General features: G+C 46.4%; 1 protein-coding gene across 3 annotated transcripts in view; it reads left to right on the forward strand.

Moving 5' to 3' along the window:
• Nucleotides 1-21,932, forward strand: part of PAX7 (paired box 7) — a 99,313-nt gene that overhangs the window by 28,072 nt on the left and 49,309 nt on the right. For all 3 annotated transcript variants that reach the window (XM_032201520.1, XM_032201519.1, XM_032201521.1), the window contains exon 5: nt 20,887-21,086. In XM_032201520.1, coding sequence (XP_032057411.1) covers nt 20,887-21,086 — 200 coding nt within the window. The remainder of the gene's footprint in view (nt 1-20,886; nt 21,087-21,932) is intronic.

Consider the following 21,932-nt stretch of genomic DNA (forward strand, 5'->3'; position numbering starts at 1 on the left):
TCTGTTCTGTTGCAGAGCATGGGTCTGGGATACCCTTTTCTGGGGGCCAGCCTGGCCTTTTCCCAGTGCCAGCCGTCACCCCCCAGCAACACGCTTTAAAAACAGCCTCTCAGAATGGCAAGGGTGTCTTGGTAGTTTCTTTTTTTTTTTTTTTTGGCTAACTTTATCAGTGCCCGAGCACGCCTCGAAGTGTCAGCTTGACATAATATGTAACAGTAATTAAGAAATAAGCCTCTTGCCCGGTTTCACAGCAATCATTTAGCTAAGTAACTACCATGGTCCAGTGCCTCAAAAATCACCATTAGCCCACGCCACTTATGGCCATAAAATTTCTTGTTTTCTGCTTTTCATCGGACTCACCCTGGAATCTTCGTTTTGCTTTATTTATACATTTGCACTCAAACAATGGCAATAAACCCATTCACAGAGTGTTGCAAATCAGAAATTTGTCCACATTTTTTCCACCACCTTCCTGGGTGAAGCTGCCTTTTGCTTGGGAACGGCGGTGGCTGGAGGCAGCTGGGCGGGGGGGCAGGGTGTCGCTCGGAGATTGATCGGTGCTGTTGGAAGTCGCTGGGATGGGGCAGAGAGGGGGAGCCGGAGGAATCTGGCATGAAAAGGCAGTTTGTGGTGACAGGAGTTTCTTTTGAAAGACCTGATTGAATCAGACCTGAGGCGGGAAGAAACGGCTGTTGCCTTCATTGAGTTTTCACTAACTTTTCCCCCCCTCCTACTATCGAGGTTTTCATTTCAGGCTTTTTGCTTTGTTCTGTTTTAATGTGTCCTATGCTGTTTAAGCTGGAAGAAATAAGCACGGGGTCCTGCCTGCAGAGTGAAAAAAACATCAAGTACATCTCACTCAGTCGGTAGCTGCCTGCGAGACATATTTTTAACCATTCTAAATCAGCGGACCGCTAATTTCGACAGAGCCTGCGATTTTAAACTAGTCCACTATTAGGAATTTAGCCTCCGTAAATTACAATTAACGCTCTCCACAGACAACTCAATGGAGCAGATCGGGCTGCTGTAACAAAAACAGAGTTGTCTAGTTGGTACAATTTACAGAGGAAGCTGCTTGTCTGGCCTCGTGACCGGAGTATTGCAAACTGTCTTCCCCTGCAGACTGTGCTGCACCTCATGCTTTACAGCTGGCAAAAACAGAAGCTACACATTTTTTATTTTTTTTTAAGATTGTATCAGATTTTCTAAGTCTGTGAAGGTGTAGGGACCTAAACCCTGTTCTCAATGGCAGACTCACTCCTTTACCACTTCAGACTGACCAGGGCCACCTCCTGCAGGCCTGGTGCAGATTTTCCTGGGCGGCTGACTTAGAAAGTAATGACTGCTCACTCAAGCAAGCGCCAGCTGGCATTATGGAGATTTACCCCCAGTGACATCTGAATTGAGCATTGAGTAAACGCCCTCGTATTTGGTCCACTCAACTTCAGAAGTTTTGTCTGAATCAAAAGAAATAGGGACAGGGAGGGGAAGAAAAAAAAAAAAAAAAAAAAAAAGGATTTTAGGTCTTAGTGGTTAGTGAAGTCCCGGATTTCCCTCTCTTGTGGCATTTGGACACTAGGGAAAGCACTGGGACTTAAACTATCGGCTTTTGAAGGAAAAACTCTCACTGGCAAGAGCAGCCTCGGGCTGATGGACGTGTGCAAGAAATGACCTTTTTTTTTTTTTTTTTTTTTTTTTTCTTGCTGTTAAGTTTCTTCTTCCCCATTTTCTTGGATGTTCAGAGTTATGCTGCTAAATCCACCTTCTCTACAAGCCAGCACCTCTCTCTTCAGGGAGACATCAAAATTCTCCTCCTCCTGCGGGACCTGTGTAACCCACCCTGATCATAACTGCTTGTCCTTGCTCCCTGAACACCATCCAGCCTCTTCTCTCATTTCTTTCACCCTTATTGAATAATTTCTCAGATCTTTTCCCCCAAACCTCAGGGATTGCCAAGTCCCTCTCACATGTGTAGCCACCCTCTGCTCCCTCACAGCAAACAGATGCCTCAGGCACTCAAGATCTTCAAGCTAGACAGGAGGTAAGGCAGCAACCTCCCTTCTTTTGGCTGAGGAGAAAATGGAGTGTCTTCTACCCCCTCAGCGCCTTCCAGGCCCCAGCAAGCACAGTGTCCAGGCTGAGATGTGGCAGTGCTGAGCAAGGCCTGGCAGGCTGTTCTTTGAACAGCCCTGCTCTAGGTAACTAATCAGTCAAGTAGCCCTCATTTGGGTAATTAGCCAGCTGTGGCTGGTCAGTCAGGACAGCTGCAGTGTTGTGGGCCAGCGGGGCAGCCTTACAAGCCATTGGCCTGCATGTTCCAGCATGGCTGGCCAGTCTGGGTGATACTGCCCCAGCATCTCCAGGGCCAGCAGGGACTCAGCGCCCTGCTGCAGCCTCGGCAAGGTGAGGGCCCTTCCAGTGGTCTGTGCTAACCCTGTCCCCTGCCTGGCTCTGCTCCCTGAAGGGTCTAATGTGTCAGCACAGCCCCACGTGTGCTGCTGTGCTCAGGCCAAATGTCTGTGCTGGGCAGGGGTGAGTGCAGTAAGAGGAACCTGCAGCAAGTCCCGTGTTAAGTTCAGCCTCTGCTGAACTCCTCTCTCTAACAAGCACCTAGCTGAGGCAGGGTTTGCCTCTGGTGAGCCTCTGGGGGCATTGCTTACCTAGGGCTAACGTTCCCGTGTGCTTCTGTTCTCCTCCATCCCTTTTATTCCTGCTCCCAGTGTGGTGCTGTGAAGTGTGGCAGTGTGTGAGGTGCCTCCTGCTGTGTTTTCCAGCCCTGGTGTTACAGCACTCCTTGCCTTTGCAGCCTCTCTCTTCCAGGAAAAACAGCCACCACACAAGCTGGCTCCTGGGCCCATCTGACTATCTGGCAGGTGTACAGCAAACTTACACGATTCTTATTAGCAGCAGATCCATAGGGAGGGAGGGGCTGGAGGAGATGTCTCCAACAATAATAAAGGGAAAACCAGCTGAGTTGTTGTTGGGTTTGTTTCAGAGGATGTTAGGGTTTCTGAGGGGTTAGGAAAACAAAACAAAACAAACAAACAAAAAACCTCCTAACCTTCTTTGTGAGCTCTGTTATTTCGTTATCCCTGGCTTAGGAGAGAGCAGTGATGGGCAGAAGGAGTAGTAGGAGGAAGTTTACACCAAATGATCAGTCTGACTAGAGAAAAAAGCTGTCATCCAGGTGGATGCAGGGATCACACTTCCCACAGCAGTTTCTAATTTCCACATCTCCCCTCTCATGGTCATTTGGAGCACGGCAAAATATCTTGTCTCCTTTATGTTGTCTTTACTGTCAGTGCCTATGAGGAATGGCCTGGGGATGGGGATGTGAGATGGAAACTATGGGTGCAGCCTTTTTTGCACGTTGAGCAGTCCAGATTTAGGTGTCTTCCCCTTCAGATATCACGAATAGCATATTAAAAGGCCCAAATGTTATTGGTATATGGTAAATATTGGCCTTACTCCACTTGTCACAGTCTTTATTTTGGTATGTGCCTTGCTAGTATGTTGTATGTATTGTTGTACTTAAATTTACCTGGCTCTTTGGACCCAGGAAGTACCAGATGAAAACATTTCAGTTTAATTTCTATCTCAAATTAAAGCTTATGGAGCAGGGCTTAGAAAGTGCTGAGAGAATGATGTAAAATCAGTGCTTTTTGTGTGCGTGTGAGCAGACAGAACGTTAAACCAAGTGGCTAAGTGCCTCTGCACAGTAAGACAACGTGAGGTGAAGGTGGAAAAGGGGACTCCAGCCTTGTCTCATGAATATAAAATCTTTTCTAACAAATAATAGCTATTTATGGCCTTACTTAGCTGGCTTCTAATTCCTCTTAGACTTTCAATTCTCATAGCAGAATCTTGCCATCGAGTAATGAAGTCTTTGTGGATTTTTCTTCTCTTTTTATCAATGTAAGTATTTTTCATATGTTGATTATTGTGTGGTTCATGAGAGACTTTTTCCAGCCCAGCTATTTCAAGATACCTTAAATAGCAGCTGAACTTTTAGATACTGCCCCAGGTGGATCCTACGCACTGCATAACTATTTTTAATGAGGAAACTGATCTCGATTTTTTGAGCAAGTCAGCTCTGAGTTCACTGGTGTTGGGCAGATCACCATCGCTTCCGCTGAGTGAAGGGTGTAGGAGATAATTACAGGGTAGCCGATGCCTCGGCCAGGAAGTACCAGCCATTGGGAACTGTCAGAGGCAGGATTATGGACTAAAGTGACCGCTTATCTCTTTTTTTTTAAATAAAAACTTATATTTGAATGCGTCAGCAGAGGGTGACATTGTGCAGGTTTGGGAAATAATCTTGAGTGCCATCAACAAAAACTTTGAAATCGAAGCGTTTAGAATGGTTCCCAATTTAAAGAATGTAACTTTGGTTTAGTGAAAACTGTTACACTTAAATAATTCTTTATAATTTGTTGTCATTACTATGGGCTACAAAAATATTTTAAATTTAAATATTATTTCTGACTCTAAAAATTCTTATTTTTATAAATACAAGCACTTTATATATATATGTATACCAAAGTATGCACCTGATCTTGTTTGTACATGTTTTGATGGAAACTTCAATTCTTGTGAGGGAAACATTTCTGTCTTCTGGGTATGAAATTGATCCAAGTGAACTTCTGCAGAAAACCAAAATAATATAAATGTTAGATCACACTTGCAGTCAAGAAAAATCTGTACTGCTCCTACTGTTTTTCTAAGGCTGGCCATGGCCCGTTGTTACAAACTAAAAGAACTCAAGCAGAACGTAAATGTTTTTTTGCTCCAGCTCCCAGAGGGCATGCATGCCTGATTTGTCTGACCCTGGCTTGTGGAGCAGGTACCATGATTTTTCATGGCTCTGTTCGGCACCTAGTGCGACAAAGCTCCCATGGAGTCAGCATGAGGCAAAATCTTTCGTAATCAACGAGGGGAAGATTGTTCTTCGGTACAAAGGGAGCGGTCGGTCTCCGCTGGGTTGAGATGGGTGCTTCCACCTAATACTTAGTAGGTACAGGGCGTGTGCTGCGCTTTGAAAGTCGTTCCCAGAAATATCAGCATCTCGCGCAGATCGCAGAGACACAGTGTGCAAAGCGTGCCTTCAAAAGACCCTGTCATGGCCCGTGCGACGAGGTTCAAGGCTTGCTGGAACCTCTTGAGTTGTGTCTGTGTGTGTGTCAGCTGTCCCTGAGCCCAATACCAAACAGGGGACAATACAGACAGATAAGATAATGGATGAGAAGGGAGTGGAAAATCTATCCTGTATTCTGGTGGCATTTCTAATAGTGATAGCGCTGGCAGCATTGGACCGAAAAGCGTATCCAGCACAAAGGGCTGGTAAGTCCTCTCCAGCTCCCACTGTGACGCTAAAGCCGGTTGCAAATATCCAGCGCTGGGGCCCCTCGCAGTGGGGAGTGGAGCGGTGGCTACGTGACCCGGGGCAGCCCCGCCATTCCCAGAACAGGGCTGGCTCCTGCTGCTGCCGATCGGAGCCCAGTGATTGAATATCCCGGTGGGGTTTCTCCTCGAAACCACGTCACGTCCAGGGTTAAAATTAATATCCTGGCAGTATGGGCCTGCTCTTCAGCGCGCGTTTTACCAAGGTTTCACGTTTAGGTCTGTTGCTTACTCTTCTGACTGCCCTATCGCGTGGTTTATTTTGCATTGTGGAGGAAGTTGTCTCACTGTTGGCTTGTCTTTTTAGAAAACATCCACCAAAACAAATCAACACTCCTGCTCTCAAAGGGCACCTTTGAGTTCAGACCTTTGCTGACCAGTTGGATTTGCTAGATGGCATCTGAGTGCTCTGCTCGCTGTTTAGTAGCAGGGTCTGCCTTGCTGCTGCTGCTGACAGCAATGGGGCTGCCCAACAAACTCGTGCAGCCCAAGAGCTTGGTCTGTCTGGGTTTTCTGAAGCATGAAATAGGAATCTTTAGGCATGGAGGGGAAGTGTTGAAGTAAGAAGGGCTGGCTAATCAATTACGTGAATAATGTGTTAGAGCTGTAGGTGATATTCAACAGAGTGGTGTCTTTCATAAAGGTGTGTTTTCACCGAAGTACGAGTTTGAGGCTTGATATAGGAGGAGTTATGCAGTGCACCTGGTGAGGTGTGAGGAATTGGACCAAGCCATGAATTTTCTTATATTTTTAAGATTATAACACCCCGGCCAATGCACCTAGCAGCTGCCTGGGAGCCAGGACATCCATGTTTTATTTCTAGTCTTGACTTAGACCTGCAAAATGAATTTCCACCATCTATTTCCCTTGTCAGGTCCTTCTGCCATCATTTGTCCGTATTTTCTTCAGTACAGTGCAAAATTCCCTCCTAACCCTAGGAATGGGCTGTAGGAACTACAGAAATATAAGTAACAGTTAATGCTTTACACCCCAAAACACGGAGAATCTGGACAATGCAGGCAACTGCATTTTTGAAGTGTTTCAAATTTCAGGGGAGGTAATTTCTTAATTTAGCTAAGCCAGCTTGCTCTATCCCAAGAGGAAAATCTCCATGCTTGCACCCTGAATGTCCTCAGCGTGCAGAATGAAATTATTTACCAGCTGAAGAAGTATGAATATCAAAAGGTTCATTAAACATTCCAGCTAATTTTCTCTGGTCTGTAAAATTTGGTTGGGAAGAAGGGGTGGATGAAAGGGGTTAGGCTTTTGCATGGTCAGTGCTCAGCTTTCAAAATTACGTGGCGTGGAACTAACTTACATATTACCAAGCCCCTTGGAGGGTGGGTGATTCTCATGCAGGCTCCTCAGTAGCTGGAAAAATATTTTTCTTGTGACTGTTTGTGCACTTGGTGTGTCTGTTCAAGCTGGGGGTGAGAACTTCCTTCTTGTACCACTTCACTGCTTGGTTTTCGAGTAGGTTTCTGTGGGTTTCTGACTTTTTTTCTTTTCTTTTTTTTTTTTTTTGAGAGAGAGAGAAATGGAGTTGCCAGTACCTATTTTATTTCCCATCTTTGCTCAGAGTCAGTTTGTTCACTGTGTCCGTCCCACATATAGCTCATGGGATTTTTCACATGGCCACCACCTTGCTGCCAGAAATTAGCTGGAGTCACAGAAGATTGCGTGTGTCCATGCAGGTCCCAGAGAAGCAGGCACACAAACACTCTCCCATTTGCACACCTGTAGTCACTGAGGAGCCACCTGTTGGATGTTAGGCACCTTATAAACTCCCCACTTAATGTCTGCCCAGCTTAAGAAACTCTCACTGATGCCACTTATTATCTGCCATATCCAGCCCCTGCACTAGGTTGCAGACCATTAGTATTCCTATGTGATGCTCCTGTTTCTGGCCAAATACGAAGGACACCAAGCTTTGTGTCCCTTGTCTCTAAACAGCAGGGCAACGCTTGGCTGCCTTAATTTCTGGAACTGTCAAAGGGCACGTGGTCAACATTCAACTGAAGTTTTTCGTTTCAGGTCAGCTGAGTTGTTTTGACTACCTGGATTTAAAAAAAAAAAAAAAAAAAAAAAAAAAAAAAAAAAGTAAACAAAAGATTTTAAAACAACACACACCCCCAAGAAAACAAACAAATCCAGTCAAACAGATGTTACTTAAGGTTATCCTGGAATACACCACCTCCCTGCATTTGGGGAAGTTGGCTGTTGAACTGAAAATCTCAAGATCTGCACTGTTCTAACCAAAATAGGTCTAGTGACAAATGTATCTGCTCCCATCAGTGACTGACAGGTAAAAGCAGTGGTCTGCACATGTTCAGTCTCTCCATCTGTAAGAGCAGAGCTCTGCTGAACACATCTTTCTGCTTTAATGGTGGTGGGAAATGTTTTTGACTTTCTTCCTCATCTTGAATTCCTAAGCAAGAAGCAGTTGTGAAGGGTTTCAGCTTATGCTGTGTGTCTGTCAGGGCACAGTTGCCTCATAGAATCACAATCCGAGAGGGAAAGAGATCATCACAAGCCCTTGAAAGATCCCTTGTTACATTTTAAAATATCTCAAGAATGAAGTCATGTATCCTGAGGAATTCTTGGCAGATAAAAAACACAGAATATTATGCATATATAGTTACCTACCTCCCAATAAAGCTCCTCTGTAGGGCTGGAGCTTTGAAACTTACTGTTCTGTCTTGGTCGTGGCCTCATGCAGCAGTTGTGTCTTGCCTTTGTCAGGACTAAAGAACATGTTCGGCACAGCTCTGCTCCTGGTGGTGGGATGGTTCCCCTCTACCAAGGGGAGCTCCAAGTATTTAATTCAGGAAAAATATGTTCTAACCTTTGTGTCAAAATTAAAAATTCAGAGCTGTCATCTGAGCTGAAATAGAGGCTGTGGATATTATGTAGACTTTGGAGAGCCTCACTTGGCTCTGAACTTGATTTCTGTGGAGTGAGTCGCCTTTGCTGTTTCAGCTGGGTGTGTTCACTCTGGAACCTAGTGGTGGAAAGTATCAGTAGAGAATGTTTTGCAGCCAGTGCTAGCAGGCACGAATGAGCAGCAGTACTTCTGTCATGTGCTGTTCCTACTCATCTGGAAGGCTTATTGTTACGGTGTCAGAAGTGGCAAAAAGTTGTTACCATGCTTCAGTATCGCGCTGGCAAAACAGGCACTTGTCACTCTGGGCTGGAAGCTTTGCCAGCAGCTCAGCTGGGACCTTGTCACTGGTTGATGCCGTGGAGCAGCATTGTGTGATAAAGGGCAGTGTGCACAGAGGTGGGATATTTGCTCCCTTGTACACACATGACTGAAGCAAATATCCACCAAGCAAGAGGCAGGGCAGAATACTGAGCAGGTGAGCTCAGGTTCTCTTTTGGCTGCTGGACTCCTGCCCAGCTCAATTCCCAGCAGAGAATCCCTGTCCCAGGACCTGTAGTGGAAGCCATCTCACAAGCCCATGTGCCTCTTGTCCTCACCGGTGGTCAAGAAGAAGAGCAATGACACTGAATACTTACACAGACAGCAGGTAGCAGATCTGTAATGGTGATTTTTTTGGCTGCCTTGCCCCTAGCTTTTGCTAACACTGCCCCCTCGTTCGCCAACCTCATCTTGCTCTGAGCCACCTCCTCCCCTCTCCACCCCAAGCTTATTTCCCGGCCGCTGGAGGTTTTAATATTCAAGCCGTACCTTCCACATGAGCTGTGCTGAAGAGTTGACGTGTCGGAGTTTATTGATATCACATCGGGCTGCACAGGGCTGTCAGCTGCACATTCAGCCTTGAGCGACCCCCTAAGGTGCGGGCTCTGGCAGCTCTAAAGGAATCTGCACAAAAACGCCTTTTTGTTTTGTCCAAGGTGAGACAATGCGTGCAGGGCCCTGCACCAGATGACAGGGCTGATAAAGGACCAAGCGGCGCAGGGATATCTTTCTTTCTTTTCACTCCTTCATTCAATCCTTCTTTCTGTCACTTGCATTCTCTCCTCCCTCTGCTTTTCTTTCTTCTCTTTCTTCTCCCAGCTCAGCTAGCAGAGAGCAGCAGAGACAAGCAGAGGGGTTCAATTGCAGGCAAATGTCACAGTCCAGCTTCTCAACACATTTTCAGCGGCAGCCAAAGTTGCTGTTGGCCAACCTGATACGGGGCATGCTCTGCTTGTGGGCCTTTTTCTCCTGGAGCTGTTAACATTCATGCACTTTGGAGTTTTCTTCGTGGGCTGAAATTAATGTAAAGCTGTGAGTGTTTGTGTGCATTGGGAGAAAAGTAGGCAGGGGAGGGTTATAAATAGAGAGAGAAAGACAGAGGAGCTAACAGGAGCACAGCAGCGAGACCAGGGAAGTAAGTGGAAGTGGTGGAGCAAGAGAGGATGTGTATGCACGCAGTGAGTATGCATAAAGCATAAGGGCACGAGAAAGGGAAGGAAGCAGAAGAGGGAAAAAGAGTCAGATATTCTCCTGAGACACCTGCCTTAATGACTCCTACTGCTTCCCTCTGCTTCCACAGACACGGTAGAAGACAAAGTAAAGGAAGCAAAGTGGCTGCTCGTGCCCACTCTCACACACCTCTTGGCTTCAGGCAGTCGCTCTGACATTCAGATAAATGAAGCAGGGCTTGCAAACAGCAGGAGGAATGTGTTTCTCATGTGTGGTTAAGTGGTCTCTGGTGCCTCATTCTCACAGGCTGGTTTTTCAGGGTTGGGAAAGGTTTATGAGGTTAAATTTGTTTATCTTTCCTGAAAGAGTCTTATATTGAAAGGTCTTTAACTCGATGTATCCAGCCAGGGAGGCCCAGAGCTGGAACAGCAGAGGAGCTACAGGACAAGATTAAGGGCCACTGGCAGAGCTATACAGGGGTTGAGGATGAAAATAAAAGAACTTGTCACAAACTGGGATAGAGAAGCAGTGACAGAGCTGTGCAGGGACCCCAGAGCAGGAACAGCAAGGCAGCCATCAGCTGAGATTGAGATGTGCTGGCAGAGCACACAGGGCCCAGGACTGTAATAGGAAGGGTGGCAGCACTTCAAGTACGTGAGCAGAGGGGTAGTGGGACAAAGTCGGGAGGAACAGAGGATGTCCCAGGCAAGCATCTGTGAAACCTGGATTTGTGCACCTGACTAGGATGCTGGGCACCAAAGATAGCATGTCTGTGCACGAGCGACGCACTGAGTGTGCTGTGCCAAGTGGATTACACTCCTGTGCTGGAGGAAGGTAAATTTTGCTTTAGGTACCACATGGTATCTGAATGGCTGAGACATTAGTGTGGTGCTTCTTGCTCAGTTGGCGTTGGGGAAAATTCTAAGGAAAAAGCACTGGATTAGGTTAAGGACGAGGGCTTGGGGCAGGGACAAAGGCACACATTCCCAATATCAGAACCAAGGTGTAAGGGCAAAAGCTGCCTGGAGGTGCTAGTCATCTGGCTGGGCTCCATTCAACATCTCGCTCCTGTGGATCCGAGCGTTGTTTTCCTGAAGGTGTTTGGATAGTACAGTACCTTCTCTATTGTGGTGCTTGTACCTCTGGGCACCCTCAGAGGGTGGTTGGAGTGCATGCAGGGAGGGGTCAGATATTGTATTGTGCACAGAATGAGGAGTCAAACTGGTGCAACGGGCTCCTGGAGGTTCCCCCCCCTCATTATAGTGGCTGTGATGTTGTGTACTCTTGCTGCTGGGGGAAAAGCAGCATAGCTGGAGCACGGAGGGGGGTTACAGCCAGCTGGGCACCACCAGCATGTCCTTGCATCTCTTTGGCCCCCAGCTTCAGGCCTGTCAAGGCATGGCATAAACATAGTATTAGTACTTAGCCTGGGTACCACTGCCAGGAGCAGGGCTGAAGCAGGACACAGAGTGCCAAGCAAAATGGGTGCATTTTCTCCCTTGGGTTAGGGTATCAGGAGCTTTCGTCAGCCCCATGTAGCTGTGTGCCAGTCTTCCTTGCCCAGCCAAAGGGCCTGGCATCCTGTGCTGCAGGCCCACTGGTCTGGCCTGGATTTGCTTGCTCCTTTGATAGGTAAGTCAAGGCAGGATCAGCTCTCCCATCCTTAATGCTAGCAGGCTTCCAGCACCCCGGGCGCCCCTGTGCTACTCTCTGCAGCTCAGACCCTCAACTGGGACGTGTTTGCGCTGCTCCATCGACTTCCGTACATCCGCGAGAAATTGTTTTAAGGGAGCTGGAGAGATGATATTAAAAAGGGAAGAAAGCAAAAAAGGGAAAACTCCAGAAAAACTGATCAGACCTCTTCTTCTCCTCCTTTCCCCTATATCCCAGCTGGTTTCCCTTTGCTTCCCACTTTTGGGAGCGCTATTGATGCCTCTCTGACTACATCATTTCAATTCAAGTAGAGGAGCCAGCAAGCCCCTGCAGACTCTCTCGTGCAGCCCTCCGCTGGATCCTGCGCCTGCTACAAACATGAGGCTATGAATATTGAAGTGAAAAAGGGGCCTTTTATGGACTTCACAGATGTGCTGGGGAGTTGGGGCAGGCCTCATTACCTCGGGGTTCTTTAAAAGGCCAAACAAAAGCCAGAAGAAAGAGTGTTAGGGGTGGAGGGGGCAGGGAGGCGAGAACTAGAAAAAAAGTTGAAAGAAAAGAAAAGACGACTGGAGTTGATGGATATTCCATCTGTTTATGTTCAGACCAGTGCTGGGAATTAACAAAGGCTGTTGTAGACATAGGCTCTCTTTCTCCCTGCCTCCCTCCCTATCTTTCTCCAAATGTTCTGGATGATTTGGTTTTGTTCACTACTCGCAAGGAACAGAGTATGTTGTGTTTTTTTTGTGACCATGTGTCCTTGCGTGGGGGCACCACAGCTGGTACCTTGGCTGCCAGGCCCTGATTTGCAGTGGGGTTTGCTGGGGCCCTGATGTCTCTTACGACTTTCACATGCAGAGTAGATGGAGCCTCCGGGGCCAGATCCCTCCCCCGAGATAAAGGAGTACAGCTTCCTGGCTTTTACCAGAGCTGCACTGGGGTACGTCCGCAAAGGAGTGTGCTTCGTCTGTATGCGTGGCACGGATTAGGTATAAGCAAATGGTTAGGGATGCAATTCCTGCTCCTCTGTGGGGCTGGAAAAGCCCTCATCTAGCTTACCTTGGGCTCAAAGCTGGAAGTTATGTTCCCAACCTAAGCAGGCTGCCTGGGACAGCTGCGGTCGGCGCCAAGAGCAGTGCAGAGGAGAGCATCTGTTGGCTGCATCCTTTCTCCATGCAAGTCCTCAGCTTGGCAAGATGCAAATGACAGATGACTCTCCCAAGGAAAACAAGCCCTCTAGCTTTTTCTTTCCAAAGTCTTGCAACACTCTACTTGTAGTTATTCCTAAACACCTGGCTGGATCTGAGCCCAGAGGTTGCTTGTTCAAGGAGATGCAGACAAGTTATAATGGCAAATGGAGGTGAATTCTGGACCCCTGTGCATCCTAAGCACCCTGACCAAGGAGAAGTTTATCTTGTTTAGAGGCATGTATATATTTCATGGTCAAGTGCCAGGTGAGATACTCTCATATAAGAGTTTTCTTAAAGGCCCCGAACCAGACTGAGTTATGAGGCAAATTCTGTCAGAGCTGGGAGGAAAGTAACTTTGGGCTGAGTGCTTTGGGAAGTAGGACAGCCAGAGCCAGGTAAAGCCTGCCAGACTGATCCAGGTCTTGTCTTCAAGCCCCACACATGAATGTGGGGCTCCTCCAGGCTGAATCCCTGGGATTGAGGCACGAAGGAAGTCAGACTGCTGCTATAGGTGGTGTGGTTCTCACTGGGGCTGTCCTGCTGGCTGGCTGCATCCCCTCAGTCACTACAGGAGGTGTGCACGCCTGGGTACCTTTTACATGTGCTCCCTCTTTGTCTATTAAACCTCCAGCATTCCTCTCTCCGTCCTTCCTGCAGCTTCTCCTTCCACATAAGACCATGGTTATTCAGAAGAGATCTTGGCATGGTGAGGGAATTATCAAGCTGCAAAACACCTCTCGCTTTGACCTTCACCTTTCCATGTTCCCCCTAGGCATACATGTACATTCTGCCTCCGTCTCCCTGCACCCCTGTTTGAGAGCATCCACTCCACCATATTATTTCTAAGTTGTACAACCCACAATGGGCATTACCTCAGTCTGTGCTTTGGTTACAGCTGGCCAGTTCAGTGCCTGAATAAAAAAAAAAAAAAAAAAGAAAAAAGAAAAAAAAAAGAAAAATACCCAAACCTTTATCTCCTAAGGCCCCCACACTAATGCTTTGCTGAACACTGCAGTCCCCAGCTGAGCTGTAAATGACTTTTTCATTTTCCTAGGCCTGCTACCCAGTCTGTTTGGTATTCAAGGGCACCCCACCAACAGGCTCTATCATTCTGCTTGGGCCGAATTACTTGATTAAAACGCATATCAACTATTATGTGATTCGTTTTCTGCCTCTGCTCCACACCACAGCCCTCTAAACTATGTTAAACTGTAATACAGCCACACAGGCATGAGCAAATGCTGGAGAATGGGGAGTTTACCGTTTGGAAAGGGGAGGGAGGGGGAAACCCAAGGTTTATTGTATGGGCTGTGTCTTTTATTTTATTTTATTTTATTTTATTTTATTTTATTTTATTTTATTTTATTTTATTTTATTTTATTTTATTTTATTTTATTTTATTTTATTTTATTTTATTTTAATTTTTTTAATCTGGGAATGCGCTTGGACAGGGGAGGGGGGATGAGAGGTGAATTTGAAACAGCTCTGTCTTCTCTTTGCAGTTCCACTTGCTGTTGAATAGGCTTGGAGGTGAGTGGGGCTTATTCTCCACACAAATATGAATCTCTTTCTCATTGTGAGCTCAAGACTTTATCATTTTCCAAGAAGAGAGAAAAGAGGCTGTTCTGGTTTTCACATTAGGAAGAAAAATCTAGGCAATGCAATTCTGTGTCTGTGATGCTACCACTGTGTCTCCCTCTTTCAGGCTTACCATAGTCTTGTTTGCATTTTGATGGGTTTTGTTTGCTTTCTGCCAGAGGGAAAGGCAGATGCTAAGAAGTCAGGGAGAGTTTCAGCTCTTGCTTTTGAAGCTGTTGACTGCAGGTGCAGTGCAGGGGACATGCTCTGAATAAATGGCTGCGTCTTGCTGATCCTTGGTATCCCACCTGGATGCTAGCGTGCTTCTGAGGGGTGTGCAGTCCCACCCGCACTGCTCCAACACATGTGCCATGGCTAAGAGCAACAGCAGAGCCCTCTGCCATGTCTTCATCTGACTTTGCTCTACCCAGAGGCTCTGCTATAGATGCACTGGGCAGAATCACACCTTCTGGGGACTGGACTAGATGATCTTTCAAGGTTCCTTCCAATCCCTAACATTCTGTGATTCTGTGTGATTCTGTCTGTCCTGTTGCAGTAGGAACTCTGAAGCATGTAATTATTTACTTATGGGCTGCACAGGGACTCCTTTTTCTAGCTTATGGACTTATTTTCCTGTATGACTTTTATTCTGGCTCTGCTTTGTCTCCTCAGCAAAGATAGATTTCTGTTTGTTTAGGTAGTCTGATCAGGTGCATGAATACTTTTGTTTTCAATAGCATAGAAAAGCTGCTTATTGCTGCAATATTTTGAGTTCTGCCAAGGGGCTGGTCTCACAAGCAGTTGGAAAAAAGAGCAAGGAGATACCAACATCACAGAACTAGATTGTGGCCTGTTCCAGTCTCAACCTGCTAAATTCAGTAAGAGTGCTTGGAAATAGAGCAGGAATGAAGAGAATAACGTTGTGGCTGTATTGCATATATGCAGATCTTTGTCCCGTTTTATTATTTCGGGCCCTCCTAACAATGTGTACCCACAATCGAGGTATTTCCACCTGTGAGATGAGTGCCTCCTTACTGGCTAGTGGCAATGTGGCTCCAATCATTAAGGCAGTGTAAACATCAAAAGTATCATGTGGCAGGTGAAGCAACCTATCCAAGGTCATTGAGAGCCTCTTTAGCTGCCCTCTAGCATAAAATAGCCTGCCCTGACACTCGTGTATGTACAGGACTCGTGAAACGTGCATGCGCACGTGGGACACCAAAGCCAACAGCTTTGGTGGATGAAGAGCTTTGTGAATAAGGGGGAGACCGGGTGTGGGGCTGTAACATGAGGTGCTCAGATCTCAGCGATGCCCTCAAAGTGAGATTTTCCTTCCTTTCTTGTGCCATTAAATCCAAGCTCCCCTGTGGCTGCATTACCTTCCCGGCCAGCCGCCTCCCAGCCCGCTTTTGTGGAGCATCACCATTGCTCCAGCAGTGGCTGGGCGAATTTGCTGAAGCCAATTGTAGCACAAGCGGTGCAGTTAAAGCAAAGCCCTCCACAGAGCCATTCCCTTCCTCCTCTTCATCTCTCCCATCCAACGCACATTTAATTTTTAGGATGGTGCAGCTGAAAGCAAGAGAGAGAGAGAGAGGAAATGAGAGAGAGGGTGACAAAGAGAAGAAATACTGCAGGAAAAAATGTGTGATTCCCCTTTACCTGCTAACAAAATCCGAGCCCCACTTTAATGAATGCGTTTTCATGTCTGGTCCTGTCTGCCAATCGCTCCAGACGGCACCAAGGTGCTTCAAGGCAAGGCAGCAGGTCCTTACAGAGCATCAAGGGCTCAGTCTGAGCCTGGAGTGTCTTGTTGTGGCCGATTCTGCCTAATCCTGTTGATTAATTTAACTCCAGGGCTAAGAAGCGCCCAGAAGCAGTCAATGGAGGCGGAGGAGAGAGAGGGGGAGGAAGGGAAGTAGAGGGAAGGGGCTGTGGAGAGGGAGGACAAATTCAGTCCATAATTACAGAGGGTTTTCCTTGCTCCTTTCCTCAAGCCCCAGTCTACTTCTGTTCCTTTCAAACCCCTACAAAGAGCTCTGCCCAGCTCATGTTAATTGTACCCCAACCTGAAGCAGCAGCATTATTCAGGAATGTTGAGTTTGTGGGCCATAATTTACACATTTTCTCATGCTAGAATGGGTCTCAGGACAAGCCCAGGCTTATGTTTGTCACTGTTTTTATGTCATCCTGAGGGCACACCTGCACCCATGCGCTGGCCACATTTCATTCCATGGGGAGAAAAAACTCTTGGTTTGTGCAGTTTTCTCCAGCTCCTCCTCCCTAAAGATGTGGGACTTGACATTGGTCCATGCAGACCTTCAGCAAGTCCCTTCATGTGGTCTTTGCTCCCCTCTGGCACAGGCTATGCTGGGTCTGATCTGAGAAGGAGCCTCTACATTTGTGTAGCCCCCTCTGAACAGGGGGAAGAAATTAGGAATTTTCACACTTACAAATTTATTTGCATTCCCATATTGAAGTTTGTGTTTATTTCCAGAAGCATTGCAAAGCAGAGAGATTGCAGCAGGTTTTTTTTTTGTTTGTTTTGTTTTGTTTTGTTTTTGTTTTTTTGTTTTTTTCTTTCTGAGCTACCAAACAGTTATGCTAAATAATAAAGATGAAATAGCTTTTGAACACAGCACTGGGGTCAGTGTGTCCTGTAAAACACACACTTTTCTTTTTTTTTTTTTTTTTTCTTTTCCCTGGCTTGTCCTCCCATGAGATTTTTTTTTTTTTTTCTCCATTTACCTCTGTTCCATTCTTTCCTGTCAGTCTTCAGCCAGTATGACATCCTGGGGGAGCTGCCTATCGGACAGCTAGCTGTTTCCCATCCTTCATCACAACAAGTGATTGGTAAGCCACACAAGAAGCTGCTGCCGGATATTTCTCCACCTTTCTATTTACAGGGTGTTCACTGCTGTCCGTGCTGACTAACTGCCAGCGCGTGCTAACTGTTACTGCTGCAGTGATTGCCCGGTTGTGCTGGAGGCTGCAAATGGGGATTCTCCCATTGCTCATGCTGGTGGTAGTGCTGTGCATCTGTTTTTCACACGGGGATGTGTGGCAAGAAAGGAAGTGTTCAGGTTTTGGATGGATCCCCCCCAGACTTGCCTAGCAAGGGAGTTTTTTGTGAGTTGCTCTTGCAGCTCTGTGAACCTTCTCCTTGCACAGAAACTTTGTAGAGATTATGGCAATGGTTTGTCTGGCACATTTCAGCCACTTAGGAATGGGAAAAAAAATGTTAGATCTTTGAATAGTATGTTAACAGGTAAAGGAGACTGTCCCCTGACGATAGGGATGCACTAGATAATAGGCTCTTACTGCAGTCTGTCTCAGCCAAAAGACTTTCTATATTATTTAGTGAGTCTGTCTGACAGCAGCAGCTGCATCGTACTAAGACCAGCTGGTTCCAGACATGCCCTGGGATTTTTCTTGTTCTCTTGGTTTCATCTTTGTAGTCGGGTTGTTGGAGCCTCGGACTTGGCACGAGGCGCTGCGGCTTCTTTTCCCAGCTTTGCTCCTGACTCACAGGGTGACCGTAGGTGTGTGACTTCCGCCATCCCTGCCACGGCTGTAAAATGGAGATAATGCCAGCTGGGAGCTGCTGGGAGGCTTGCGGGTAGAAAGTGTTACATCAAATTATGTTGCGAGGTTTGGTGCTCTTTCTTTCTAGCCCTGTAGCCAGGGTGATGGCCGGCAGGGTCACTGGTGCTGCTGGGAGCAGGACAGGCAATTGCTTGTGACACTTGCTTGTCCTCTCCCAAAACTTTGTGGTCCAATCAGGGATAGTTAATTAGGAGCATAAAGCTACTGCAGAAAGTTTGGCTGTTTCCCCTGCAGACTTCTACAGCAAAAAAGTGAGCAAAGTGAAGTGTGGGAGATGAAACGGGTTACAGGTTGTTTTGTGGACTTTCCTCACCTGGGGAGATGCTGGATCCCAGCCTTGCTACAAATGTTGTGAGCAGTTGCACCAAAGAAGTGGTGGGCCATAGTAGATGTTACAGCATTTCTATCAAGTGGGCAGGAGAAGAGTTATATCTTAAAAAGTCACTTTGATATTGCTGTCACCATAGTACTTGCCAGGCAGGCTGGGCCTTTGTTGCACCAGGTGTGAAACAGGCCACAAATGATAGCTCCTGTGATAAAGAAGCATCACTGCTACTGTGAGGTATATTAACCATGTAGGATCGTGTATTAGCTATAAGGAAACATGCTCTGCTGCAGAGATAGATGATATTTAACTTTGTGTAACTTTTTCCTTCCCTCCTCACACTGTCCCTCTCACATTCCGGACCAAAACTCACCTCTATCATTTTTTTCATATCACCCGAGAAGGTACTAATTAAACCAATAATAGTCAGTGACTTTGGTGATCAACTTAAAGAAATTTACTGTATGCTGTAGGTTTCCAGATGTGCTTTTGCGCAGCGTGGTACTCTGGGGTCCAGATGTGCTTCTACCTGCATCAAATCATCTGGGATGCAGATGTGCAGGGCTGCTATTTTCAAGTACAGATGTTCCTTTTAACCACTTGAGATTCCAGACCTTCCCTGGAAATGGACATAACCAAAAAGCTAGTTTAGTAACAATTTTCTACTATGTACACTAAAACTGTCTTTAAAATGTTGGACGGATGCTGGTCCCCTGAAGTCAACAGTGAATTTCTCACTGCCTTCAGTGAGAAATAATATTTCTCACTGCCTTCAGTGAGAAATAAAGGGGTTTTGATCTAACAACACAGATGTGTCTGAAGATGCTATGCATTGGTAAGCCAGAGCTAGAAGAAGGGAGAGCTTTGAAGTGATGGCTTTGCTTAACTGGAGTTACTCGGTTCTGACATCGCATCCTCACAGCGAAGCCTCAAGACAATAAAAGCATTTTTGTATTGTAGCAACTGAATTCAGTGGCATTTTGTGATCTTCTCAGTATAAACAAGTGAGCTCCGATGGGATGTTTGCCTCCTCCTCCTCAAACGGCCACCATTCTTGAGCAGCTGTTGGGGAAGTCACAGCTGTTGTTCCCAGCTCTGAAAAGAAAAAGGCAGACTTTGGGTGATGATAGCATAGGACCTGAACATAAAGAGATTGCAAAGCACTATTACTAGCCTTAGGGAACTTTATTGTCAAGGTGAGCGTATGTAAGTCCCACTTCTAATCCCGAATTGTGAAAGGTTTACCTAAAAGGAAAAAATAAATGTGAGCATGGTGTTTTAGCTCTGTCTTATGTTTGTACAGTTATTCTGAAAGATAAGCCAAGCGTGGTTAAAAAAATAATAATATTGCACATTTAATGAGCTTCTTATTTTCATGAGAGTGAGTGAAAAGGTGGGTAACACTGGTAGTGGGATGGTTGGACCAGATAATCTTGGCACATCTTTTCCAACCTTAGTGATTCTATGATCCTAAGGTGGCAGAGGCCAGATCTTTCACCTAGCTGAAAGGCTCCATATATCATGTTCTTCTTTCTCTAGTGCTGTGATCCCTTGGCACATTTTTCACTGTCCCAAAGACAGACATAAAGTTTTGTCCTAGCTGAGATCCTCCATACATCACTGTCTGCACTGCAGGGAAGCGATAACCTGAAGCCTCGGGCACAGATTTCTGAAACTGCAGCTTTGTACCCTGAGAGGCTTCTCGCAAACACTGGGGACGCAGCTAACGCCGTGCTCAGTGCGTCCCATCTAAAATCCATGGGTCTGGCTGTAGCCTTGGTGTAAATCAACATAGTGCCTTCTGCTTTACCGCTGGATAACAAAAGGAACAGAACTGGGCTTACTCCAGCTCTATTTGGGTTTATTGTTTGATAGCACCTTCTGCGCCCTGCAAACAGCACTTACTGTCAGCAAGCCCTGCTTAATTTGCTCAGACAAGAGCTGGCATCATCTGCTGGCTATGGAAGAGAGACAAAAGCAAAGGGCCTGAGAAAGGGATAGGTTTGGCCTGGGGTTCAAGGTAGGGAGAAGGGAAGGGCAGAGATCCAGGGCAAGGGAAGGTGGAGGAAATGGGTGAACAAATAGAGCTTGGTGGAGGACTTTTGTTCACCTTAATGCTCACAGAGTCTGACCTTCTGTAAAATGCCCACTGAAATTTGCAAAGTAAGAGAAGAAGAACTGTGTCCTGTGGGCAGTCCAACACAAAGATGAAGGGGAGCAGGACATATTTTTCCCAAATGCAAAAGTTCCTATTTCTCCTTTTCTTCCCAAGATTCTTTAAAAACTTGAAATATCAAACACTAATACTTAAAAAAAAACACAAGAGAAAAATAGCTGCAAAAGCCAAAGCATCATGTGTTGAAAACTTTGTGCACTCGTTTCAGTTTCTACATATGTTCAATGTAAAATGTGCAACTCTTAAAAACAGTCATTCCAAACTAAAAATGGAAATTTATTGAAATAACATAAGTCAACAACTGGAAGCTCTTTCACTGTAACCACTGTGGACTTTGAGCCATCTCATTCATGCAAACAAATTTTATTTTGTTCAATTGTCTTTTTACAATGTGGGGAAAAAATAGTAGAAGGAAACTACTGTAGCAGTAGAGAGCTGATAGCTATATTGCACAGGGACAGATAATTTGTTTTGATGGACACTTTCATTACAGAACTGAGATTACTGTGATGCTGAACTGTTTCAACAGCCTTTCTCCCTATTGCTTTTTACCCATGCAAACATAATTTCGTACTTCTTTCCTACCCAGGTAACAGGCTGGATGAAGGCTCTGATGTTGAATCTGAACCAGACCTGCCTTTGAAGCGTAAGCAACGCCGCAGCCGAACCACCTTCACCGCTGAGCAGCTGGAGGAGCTGGAGAAGGCCTTTGAAAGGACCCACTACCCAGACATCTACACACGAGAGGAGCTCGCTCAGAGAACCAAGCTCACTGAGGCCCGAGTTCAGGTAAGAACGAGAACCGGCGCATGGCGAGTCAACCTGGTGGCACAGCTTCTTGCTTACCTTGGGGAAGGAGGTGGTAGCACTGGGGAGGAGGGTGCTGAAAGGTGGTGATTTGGTTGCACCTCTTCTCTGGAGCCCCATTCACAAGAATCTGAGGCAGAAATCCAGCTCTGTAGATTCCCACGTTCCCATGAATTTGCAGATATGCCATTTGTATTTGGCCTGTTGCAGAGGTACCAGCTGGAGGATTTCCATCCAGGTTGGGACTAGGAGCCAAACTTTCCCTAACTTGGCAAGGCGTTCAGCTCTGTTTTCTGTGTGAGGAAATTCCTCCATTTGCCTAGGAGGAAGCAGCGTGTGTGTATGTTTGTATTTGGTGTTTTAGGAGAAATCACACCATTTACCAACCTTGCCCAGGGGAGCAGATCATATTTTGCAAAGTTTGCAAGTTGTGTGTGTGAATTTTCATAAAACTTTTTTTTTCCCCCCTGATCTCCAGAGAGTACAAAACGGGCGGGGGGAGGGAAGAAGAGGGGAGGAGAAGGAAGGGAGGGTTTGGAGCCGGGGGATGCTGACATCTACACGATTAATAGCCCTTGTGGGAACTCCACACAGAGACCCTTATGTCTTCCAGATAAAGGCTGGGTCAGCAGTGTGTGCAAACATGCAGAGGGATAAGGAGTGTGAACAGATCGGGGGGTATAATAGAGTCCCTTGGGGAAAGGGAAGGAAAGGGGGAGGGATTGGGGATTGTGCTGGGTTAAAGAAGTGAAATGGAGACCCCAGCAGTCCGTCCTCCGTGTGGCTGGTGTGATTAGGTTTCAGGCTAAGCACAGGGCTCTCTGCACA

The sequence above is a fragment of the Aythya fuligula genome, chromosome 21 (genome assembly GCF_009819795.1).
Source record: "Aythya fuligula isolate bAytFul2 chromosome 21, bAytFul2.pri, whole genome shotgun sequence".
In the NCBI taxonomy this organism is placed as follows: domain Eukaryota; kingdom Metazoa; phylum Chordata; class Aves; order Anseriformes; family Anatidae; genus Aythya; species Aythya fuligula.